This window comes from Peromyscus maniculatus, chromosome X (genome assembly GCF_049852395.1).
Source record: "Peromyscus maniculatus bairdii isolate BWxNUB_F1_BW_parent chromosome X, HU_Pman_BW_mat_3.1, whole genome shotgun sequence".
Classification (NCBI taxonomy): domain Eukaryota; kingdom Metazoa; phylum Chordata; class Mammalia; order Rodentia; family Cricetidae; genus Peromyscus; species Peromyscus maniculatus.
Window position 1 is genome coordinate 3,042,658 of NC_134875.1, and position 10,900 is coordinate 3,053,557.

The window sequence follows — 10,900 nt, forward strand, 5'->3', positions numbered from 1 at the left end:
TATTTTTTCTGTAATATATGACATCCCCATAAACAGTGAAAAATACCTTGGTTTTCTTCACAGCCTCTCCAGCACTTGCTATTTGCTGTGATATTTTATTTTATTTTTTAAATTTTCATATATTTTGATCATATTCTTCCCATCCCCCCAACTCTTCCCAGATCCCTGCTTTCAAACTGTGAAAGTCTCTCCACATTCATCACTGCCCCCGTGGTGTATGCCCTTAAAAAGCAAAACAAAATCCAAACCCAAACAAAACAAAACAAGCATAAACAAAAACCAAGAAGTCTGTTTTGTTTTGGCCATTTACTCTTGAGCCTGGGGCCTGCCCTGCAGTGTGATTGATATACCCACTGTCATTCCATTAATGAAAACTGATTTTCTTCTCCCAGCAATTATCAATTGCAAATAGCTTCTTGGTTAGGGGGTAAGACTTTGTGCACTCTTCACCATCTCCTAGGATTTTGTCTGGCTTGAATTTGTGCAGGTCTTTTGTATGCTGTCACAGTCCCTGTGAGTTCATATGTTCATCAGCTCTGCTCTGTTGTGTTTTTAATAGTAGTCATCCAACCCACCTAGGGTAGTCTCACATTGTGGTTTTGGTTTGCATTTCCTTAATGACTGGTGATGTTGAGCACATTTTCATACACTTGCTGGCTACACCATCTACTGAGCTCCTTTGCCCATTTTTAAATCAGAGGATTTGGGAGTTCTTGTTTGCTTCCTTGCTTTTTGCTACTGAGTTGTGCTAATTCATTGATATTTGAGACATTAAACCCCCACCCCCATGTGGTTTATAATTCACAAATGATTTTCTCCAATCCAAAGATGGTGGTTTGTTTGGTTGAATATTTCCTTTTGCTATATGTAACACATAGAGTGAGGGAACCTTTTATGCTTTTGCTGCCTAACGTTTTGATGTGATAACTAAAAAAATGCTCCAAGAACAATGTCAAGGTCAAAATTCTTTCTTCTACACATAGATGCATAGTTTCCTGAGTGCTGTTTGCTGAAAAGACTATACTTTCCCCAATTGTGGTATTTTGGGGCACCTTTCCCTGAAAATCAGTTTTCTGTGGGTGTGTGGACTAGTTCCTTGTCTCCTTTTCCCATCCCATTGATACCCACCTTGATACCAATGCCATACTTTGTTTGTTTGTTTGTTTGTTTGTTTGTTTGTTTGTTTGTTTGAGATAGAGTCTCTCTGTGTAGCCCTGGCTGTCCTAGAACTCACCATGTAGACCAGCCTTGCCTTGAACTCAGAGATCCTCCTGCCTCTGCCTCCCAATGCTGCAATTAAAAGCATGCACCGCCATTCCTGGTCACTGCACTCTTTTGATCATTATATCTATGTAATATATTATGAAATCAGGAAGGCTGATGTCTCCAATTTTGGTTTTCTCTCTCAGGAGGGCTTTGGCTATTTAGGGCTTTTTGTGGCTCCACGGATTTTTTTTTTTTTTTTAGTTTTCTTTTTCCTATATTTTAGTGGGGAAAAAAATGGCATTTGAGTTCTGTGAGAATGAGTTCCTAACTGAAACACCTGACAGCCAGGAATATTAGGGCCAAGGGCCTTACTTGCTGCCCTATAGCCTCACTTGAGCACATAACTGACTTATCCCTATCTCTTGTCATCTTGGAGTGCCTTTCCCCTGAAAGCAGGATAGCCACTGCCCCCACACACCCACCAGTGACTAGTCAGCCTATTCTTATTAACCCATGCACCCTGCCCACCTCCACACACACACAGCCCTTCATGTCCCTGCCCTGCACGTATACCAATCTTGCTCCAGCCCAGCCCAAGCCCAGCAAAAGCAGGATGTAACTGTAACATCCATTAAATTTATTGAACAGATACATTTACTGAAGCCATTGAGGTCAAGGGGATGACAGCACAGAAATTCCCCACAGCTGCTAGAGGCCACAGGTCCCATCTTGTCCCACTCTGCAATTCATGAAGAAGGACCTCATCTGCTTGCTACACTAAGGCTTACTTGCCTCAGCTTCTTCCTTTCCAGGGACCCCTGATATGCCTCTTTCCTGGATGATGGCATCTGGAAATGTTCTCTCTTTTGGGGAAACGCTCTAGAAGAATCACCCATTGCGGAGTGATCCTGAATTATTCTGGCATAAGACAGTCACTGGACACTGGAAAGCACAGAAAGGAACATCTCACGAAACTGAAGAACTGGTGTCACAAGTAACAGCAAGAGTAGAACATTAAATCTTGGTTGTCAGATCACACCCATCCTTAGTCCAGGTCTTCGTGCCCACCCCAGGTTGAAATCAGTCACAAGATGAGCATCAGCCAGTCCCTGATTGTCATCACCCATCCTTTTTGCTGGTTCCAAGGCCTTGGCTTGGGATCTCTGCGGAGGACCTTCTCAGGTAAGAACACACACATCTGTAGGGAACAAGCAGCAAGTGGCTGGCCTGCAAATATATCAAGAAAACTGACCAGGAATACACAACACGAGGCATAAGCAGAGCAAACGGGGCCTTGGCTCGCATGGAAATTCACAGCACAAGCTGGGACTATGGTGGTGGCTAGCTGGGTGGGTCAGGGCTTCCACCAATCTGGGATTGATACACTTTGCCTAGGGTGTGATGGATGGGAGAGCTAGTATGAAAATGCATACTCACTGAATAGCTAGTCACTGTGAGTAAAACAGTTAAGGATGAGATTCCAAAGGCAGTGTCATAAGCTTGCCTGGGGATGCTGACTGGGTAGAAAAGCCAGGCTGTCAGGATCCTTTTAATAGACTCTTTCTCTCTAATATCTCCCAGGCCAGGGGGTATAGCAGCTATCTGCAGGCCCTCTCCTCTACTCTGGGGCTGACCCTTCAGTAGTACTTCTAGGCTGGTACAGGATGGGATCCTCTGCTTTATGTTCTCCCGCCTAGGCAAGGCTGCTGGGCACCCAGCCAGGCCCTCCTGGGCACTCTCTAGGAGTACTGCCCATCTGGGCTGGAGTGGGAGCCCCAGGGGGCTCATCGGGTCCTGCCTGGCTTGGGTCCACAGGGCCATGGTCTGGGTTATGGTCTTCTATCTCCTCCTCAACCTCGTCCTCTGCCTGCTCCTCCACCTCATCTTCCTCTTTCTCCACATTCTCATCTTCTGCCTTTGCATTGACTCTGCCATCAGCCCAGGCAGGAGCCAGATCACCAGCTTCATTCTCCACCTGGGCTTCCAGGTTGCTGACTAGTCTTGCCTCCCATTCCTCAGACTCCCTTATGAGCCCCAACAACTCCAGGAAAGTTGGAGATCTCCCGATCATTCTCAGCCTCCTCAGAGCTTCACCCAGAGGCTCATTCAGGTTAGCCCTGGTGAGCACCTGCCTCAGGCGGACATCATCAGTGGAGGTTCTCTCTAGAGCCCCCTTCTGGATGGCTTTCTGCAGCAGGACTTCTAGCCTCAACACAAAGGCAGAGAGCTGCTCATCTGACTGCTGTTGAGCAGTCAGACACTTCATTCGGATGGTGGCCTGAGATTCATTGTCTCCAAACACCCGGGTCAGGGCCTCTAGGCAGTCCTCTGCAGTCCTTGCTGGATTCTCTGCTAACAGCCCATGTACAAGGTAGAGGGCAGTCCCCCGCAAGCCCTCCAGCAATCGTCTCCTCTTCTCCCTTTCTGGGACCCTTTGCCACACCTGAAACATGTCAGTGGTGTGGTCTAGCCAGGCCTCAAAGTGTTCCTCCCCAGGGGCTGGCTGAACGCTCCCAGAAAACACACCCAAGCTCTGGTACTGCAAGGTCTCCACCCAGGGCTGGATTGCCTGACTAACTGACTGGAGCCTGCATACTCTGTCCAGCTCCAGGCCCAGGGCTCCAGGTACACTATCCACCGTCTGCCCCTGTTGCTCCAAGAAGTGAAAAACACGACCAAGAAGCTCTTCGGTGGAGCAACGGGGCACAAAGACCACGTTCCAGGGCCCCCGAGTGCCTAGGATTTCCCTTGGGACCAAAGCATAGTTGACTTCCCGGTCAAGCTCAACCAGGGCTGCAGTGGCATTATCCTCCTCACGAAATACTTTGCCCAGCACAGTAAAGTGGCCCATGGGCCACAGGGCAGCCTCCAGGGACTCTTGGAATTCAGCTTCACTGCAGTCCTCTGGGATGCCTAGGATAAGCAGGCCCCTACGAGCGCTGACACCCATCCACCTGCACCAGTCCTGTAGCATCTCCACCGCCATAACCGGAAATTTTGGCAAGGCTCACACTAGGAGCAGGAAACCGTTTCCCCAGAAGCAGGTCAGGTTGGGACAGGAGCCTAGGCTAGGACTCAGAGACCAGCCTAGGTCTCCACAGCCTGTAAACAAAAACAGAGAGAGGAGGTTAATGTCCACTCCTCCCCCCCCCCCTTCCCATCCACTAGCCCTAGAGAAGAGGTTCTCAACCTGTGGGGTGCAACCCTTCAGGTGGAAAGACCTTTTCACGGGGGTCTCCCAAGACCACTGGCAAGCACAGATATCTACATTACTATTCATAACAGTAGCAAAATTACAGGTGTGAAGTGGCAACGAAAATAATTTTATGGTTGAGGGTCACCACAGCATGAGGAATTGTGTTAAAGGGCCATAGCATTAGGAATGCTGAGAACCACTGCCTTAGACAATGCTTCTGCATCCCACCCCATGCCTCAGGCACAGGCCTTCCCCAGCCCAGTATCTCCCTGCAGTCCAACTCCCACAGGCCTGCGGGTTGGGGCGGGGTTTGTCAGGGCCAGTAGTACCCTCCCAGGATACGGTACCTCCTAGGAGCAGGATCCTTCCTCCTTCGGTCTCACAGCAAGGATTCTCCGGGCTGCTCTCCAGGTTCTCTCGCCAGCCAGCTCCCTTGCTCTCTTTAGCCTTATAGTTGCGCACTCACGCAGAACAGTGTGGGCGCAAGCTTCACACTGCTCTCTGCAGTGTGGACTTGGGGCGGGGGTGTGGTGGCGCTGGAGCACAGATCCCCCTACGTGCTCCGGGAGCAAGCCAGCCAGGCCATTGGCGCAGGAAGATCACAAGACAAGGCTGTCGCCTAGCCCTTGGCAACCTGGGACCTCCGGTGATGTCAATGGGCCGGCCACTGGTGACGTCACCTGCTGCTGACCCCTCCCCCATCGTACATCTATGCCACTGGCACAGGGAACACAGAGTGCTCAGGGGTCTCTCCACAGAAGGGCATCAGAAAGCTGCCGCGCCCCCTCCAGCTTTGTCTCCTGATCAAGGCCAGGGAGCAGGGGCTCTGAGGCTTTTTTTCCCCCCTGGTGAGTCCCTATCTGGACCTAGTCCAGTGACAGAGCTGGGCAAGCAACACCTGGTCTAGGTAGAGTCCCTGAAATAGATAGATACCATATGAGCGCACACACCCCACCCCACCACTCCCCACGGAGCATGCACTATCTGGGTGATGCCCATCCAGTGGAAGGGGCTGTAGGCATGCTCACTACCATGGGGCATGCATGCTTTGCTGTCCTTGGTGCCTGTGACCAGCTCACAGGAGGGTAGTCCAGCATCAGGCAGGCCTTTCCTGCTCTGCCTGCTGTATATCCAGGTTCTTGAAAAGCTGCTTTTGAGATCTGAAGCCCAAACACTTGGACTTGTATCTTACTGGCTGTCTTTGGGCCAGTCCCTGCCCATTCTTGTTGCAGAAAAGTTTATAGTTTCTGGGAATTCTGCCTAAATTCATGTAGGAAGAAACACTGTGATGTCAGTGAGGTGCTCAACATTTCCCTGCCCCCTGTGTCAATAGCCTTCCAGGCTCTGGGACACGACCCTCTTGGTGTTGAAGGTGGCATGGGTGGCCTAAATCCCAGAAGCCTCCCTATGTGTTTTACCATCAGTCAGTCCCTCCCCTGCCCTATATCTTCTGCTCATCCCCTCAGAGCTGTGCTACTCTGGCTCAAAACAGAGTTTCAGTCCCTACCACTCTTATCACCCTGACTCTCTCCAATCACCAAGAGTCCAAAGATGCACAACATCTCTGCCAGTGAGAAGGCAAGCAGGTTCACAGAAGGTCAGACCTCTACATATCCTTTCCTGCCCCCCTTTTCTTTCTTTGGGCACCATACTCTGGCCACTTGACTTTCACTACTGGGAAAAGTTTCCCTAGTGGTGTCCATCTCACTCATACTGCCTTGGCTTATTGTTGTCAGCTCTTTTTAGGTTGTTGTCATGTTAGACTGTTTCAGACAGTGCTGCCACTAGCATCCTACCTGCCTTCCTGAACCTCTGGCAGTGAGGAAGGCTCTAGGGTGTACACCAGAAAGTGACCTTGCTGAGACTTGGGCTGTGTCCAAGTAGGCTTCCATTAATCCATTATCTGCTGTGAGTGGAGCAACCCATGTTCTCTCCAATTAGCAGTGTGGGAGCACTCATCTCTGTCCTACAACTCAAGCAGCCTTTCAGCCTTGACCATTGAACACCCCCCAAAGGGAGAATTACTACCTCATGCATCAACATGTGCTTGGCATTTCCTTAATAGGTTATTATATTGTGCATCCTCTTACAATTTCATCTTCCACTCCCGGTTCACCTTCTGTGTATCTCTTTTGCTCTTCCTCATGCCCAGCCCCATCCTACAGTCAGGTCTTTAGCCCGTTTTCAGGAGAAAGTTTTTAGCATCAAAGCTGAAGGCACTCTCATTGTGTATATGCAACCATTGCCCAAAACAGGTTACATTCAACTTGACCTCACACTTGGTCTTCCGTTTGTCATGGGCAGTTCTCTTTCTTGCCCCTGTGATTCCTACTATGATTATCCACAGCCTGAAGGCAAGTGCTTGGGGGGGGAAAGAATTGTAAGTCTTCTGTTACAACCCAACTTCCTCAATTGGTCTAAAGCATCTAATCCCTCCCTTACTCAACCTCCAGGGCCCAAACTGCCTGTTCTCATGCTGGCCAGTTACTGCTGTTAATATCTGATGTAAGAATTTCTGTCTACTGAAATTCCTTGTTTGACCTGTTATGGCTCACACAATAAATACCTTGTCTTCCTTCTTGGCTTGGGTGTAATTTTCCTGGTTTTTTCCCTACAGAAGGCATTCCCTTGGGAACATAAATAAGCTGGATGATCTAGTGCTACCAGCTGGCCCAGTGGGCTTGCAAACAGATTATCAACACATTTCCCCTGTTTTTAGGCTTGTTTCTCCTTTCCCTCTTTCCCTCTCTTCCTTCTCCAAGTGAGGGCTTTCCTTCTATATAGGCTCATTTTCCTCCCTCTACACTAGGGCATGGGTTGTGACACCTCAGCTGTTTTTCCTTTGTCTCTTCTCTGTACCCAACGTCTCTATCTCTCAGCAGCTAGTATCTTTTCTTTCCCTACCTTTCCTTTCTTGGCTTCTGGGACACCCCTTCCTGCATTTGAACTGACCTCCTGCCCCCTTTCCTGCCTTTCAGTTGAAGTTATCCTTCTACCTCCCCCTCCTTCTCTTCTTCCTATTTCTTTGTTGGACCTCAATATAATATAGTGTGGGTGGTCTCCTAGCTGCAGATCTTGGACATTCTTTCCAGAGACGTTCTGTGCTGGTCATAATCCCTTCTCCAGCTCTGCCCATGTGTGTCAGACTGTCCATTTGGATGCCCCTCAGGCTTTAATAATTCAGGTATTTCAACTAGGGTGCTTCAAGCACCTTTGCATACCTGCTCTTTCCCTGGGCTTCCCCCATCTATACAAATGGCTCTGCCTTCTCTCAGGTTATTTGAGCAAAGGCTGCAGGAAACTTCCTCCCCTTTCCTTTGTTTCTCACCTCCAAATCTCTCCCACCACCAGACACTATCAACTATGGCCAGGGACTGCAATTCTTTTCCGTAGTTCCTAGCTTGGTGTCCGACACTTCATGCCTGTACTCTGATCCCTCTATCTTCCTTTATCCATATTAGTAGCACTTATTCACATGTCATCACCAGATAAATGATGGATAGGTCTCTGTTTTAAGCATTAAGTAATCCCTCCTGGAAAGCAAGCAGGAGCCCTTACCAAAAGGAGCCTTGCAAGATCATGTTGCCTAGGATGGCAAGTGAGTCTGTCTTCCAGATTGTAAGAGCCAATAGTAAACAGATGTGCATACACACACACACACACACACACACACACACACACACACAGAGAGAGAGAGAGAGAGAGAGAGAGAGTGAGGAGACTCTGTGGGGAATGAAGACACCAGAGAGATAAGATGATGATACAATTTAGCTAGCTTCAAGCTCACTGGGAATCAGTGATGGATTGAGCTTGCCTTGAAGATCATCTGGATAGATTCTCAAACTAAGCAGGAGTGAGTGACCCAAAACCCAAAACTGTAAGAGGTAAATTTATACTTTTAGTGTAAGTTAATCTGTCTTAGGTATTTTGTTACAGCAGCAAAAATGGATGTGGCAGCCTGATTGTCCAGCCTGGAGTCATGGACATGTAACCCAAGGGCCCTTGTTCCTTCTAGCTCAGCTTACCAGCCTACATGGTCTGCCTGGCTTGCCCTTTTGGCTCGTGGGGTTGAGTGGTACTTCAGGAGTCAGCCAACATTCATGAACAAGGCAACATCTCGCAAGAAAGGGGTGTTTACCCAAACGCATGGGCTTCTGTGCCAGTCATCTGATGGAGACTCCATGGTCCTGGATTCCTGGGTGCTGTGGATTCAATTTCCCACAAATCCACACTCTTAAGAGGAAGTTTCTGGCTCTTATTACCTCAGAATGTGACCTTATTGGGGGATAGGGTTGCTGAACACTTAGTTTAATTTAGGTGAGGTCATACTGGAAGAAGGTGGATACCAGAACCAATGTGAATGTTGGTCTTGACATCTCCCAGCAGAAGAGGAAGCTGTTGACCCAGAATAAGGACTGGAGTCCCCCATATGTGATGGGAATGCACATCTTGCTGCTGCTTCAAAGGAAGCTGCAGACCCAAGGTAGGGACCGGATCTGACCCAGGGCAAGACCCATAGGACAGATTCTACAACACACAGAAGAAAGACTAGACATAGAGACTCTGGCCTAAATATCAGTGTCACAGAGGAAAACCACGCCTCAATATTACTATGAATTAGTCCTCTTCTGAACATTGTAAACACCACCACTGAAAGAAGAAGGACAATGTGAATTAAAAAATAAAAAAGAGAAACTCAGCCAACAAACCAACTCCAGATGCACAAGTCCAGCACAAAAACAAATCAACACAAAAATACCAAGATAACACACTTTCTCCAAAAATTACTGATCTCATAGTAAAGAGTCTCAGTAAGAACAATTTGTAAGAACTTATAGACAAAGAATTCAGAAGAATGATTTTAACTATATTAAAATAACTCAAAGAAACCATTAATGTACTCCAAGAGAAAGACACAAAGCTGAATGCAATCAGGAAGTCAATCAAAGATATGAAAATAGATTTCAGCAAAGAGATATTAGTGCTGAAGACAAACCAAACTGAATTGATACTGAAACTGAAAACTCAATTAGATGAATTAATAGCTTGGTGGAAAGCCTCATCAATGAATGAGACATGAGGAAAAAGAGTATCAAGCTAAAGGACAAGGTAGAGGAATTAGATCATTCCTTAGTAGAACATGTAAGAATTATGAAACACCATGAAAGGAGTAAATCTTCAAATTAAGGGCATTCTGCACCAAAGCAATAGAAAATATTTTCAATAAAATCATAAAAGAAAATTTCTAAAATCTAGAAAAAGAGATACACATCTTGTAGGTACACAAGAAACCTACAGAACATAAAATAGACAAGAAAAGAAAAGAACCCCCTATTGTATATTATGGTAAAAACACTAAAATCACAGACAAAAGAAAGGGTATGAAAGAAAGAATAATAAAGTCACTTATAGGGTCAGGCCTATCAGAATAACATCTGATTATTTAAAAGAAATATTTAAAACCAGAAGATCCTGCACAGACGTATTACAAGCTCTACAAGACCAAGACCACAACTGCCAAACCTATTATACTCAGCAAAATTATCTATCAAAATAAAGGGAAAGTTAATTTTTTTCATGATAAAAAGAGACGAAAGGAACGTGTGGACACTAAACCAGCTCTACAGAAGATACTAAAAGGAATATTCTCATCAGAAATAAAGGATAAATACATCAAAGAGGCCACTGTTGGAGCATAAATAATAACAGGACAGTCAATCAAAATATGTCAAAGTAAACAACACAAATATACAAAATGAAGGAATTAATACATAATTCCTTTAAAAAACAACTCTCTTTATTAATAGTCTCAGTTCCCCATGAAAAAGATGCAGACGAATATATTGAATTGGAAAATAGGAGCCGTTATTTTATTGTCTCTGAAAAATACAGGTATGGCTATTTTAATATAACACAAAATAAAATTCTATCCCAGAAGAGGAGAGATAAAGAAGATTCCTTCATTCTCATCAATGGAACAATAAGTTGAGAGGAAAACACAAACCTAAAAATATATGCACCAAGTACAGGTACACACAATTTGATGGAAAAAGGTAAACCCACAGTTAAAAACCACTACACTGATAGTGGGTGATTTGAAAACCCAGGCCCACCAATAGAGAGGTCATCTGGATTAAATATAAACAGAGGAAAACTGAAAATAAATAACATTATTAATTAGAAGGACATGAAAGAATATTCCAACTGAAGGGCAAGAATACACACTGCACCTGATGGACATATGGCAAAAGTGAACACACATTAAGACAGAGAGAGGGTAAACCTAAAGGAATCATAAACATAGATAAAGTGTCCTATATTCTAAATGACCATAACAGAACAAAGCAAAATATCAATACCAAAAGAAACTACATTTTACAGAACTCAGAGATTCAGGCAAGAACAATAGGAGAGTGGACTCAGGCGCCTATAAGGTTGTACTTGAGAGTGCACGTAGGCACCAATTCAGTTCCCTGTCACCAAAATATGTCATGGACT

At 46.0% G+C, this 10,900-nt stretch overlaps 1 protein-coding gene across 1 annotated transcript; it reads right to left on the reverse strand.

Moving 5' to 3' along the window:
- Nucleotides 1-1,822: 1,822 nt before the first annotated feature.
- LOC143271037 (paraneoplastic antigen-like protein 6B) lies at nt 1,823-5,018 on the reverse strand. The gene is made up of 2 exons (XM_076562870.1): nt 4,750-5,018; nt 1,823-4,308 (listed from the first exon to the last, which is right to left on the reverse strand). The coding sequence occupies exon 2, from the start codon at nt 4,190-4,192 to the stop codon at nt 2,900-2,902; it is 1,293 nt and encodes a 430-aa protein (XP_076418985.1). The 5' UTR covers nt 4,193-4,308; nt 4,750-5,018; the 3' UTR covers nt 1,823-2,899.
- Between the last annotated feature and the right edge of the window lie 5,882 nt (nt 5,019-10,900).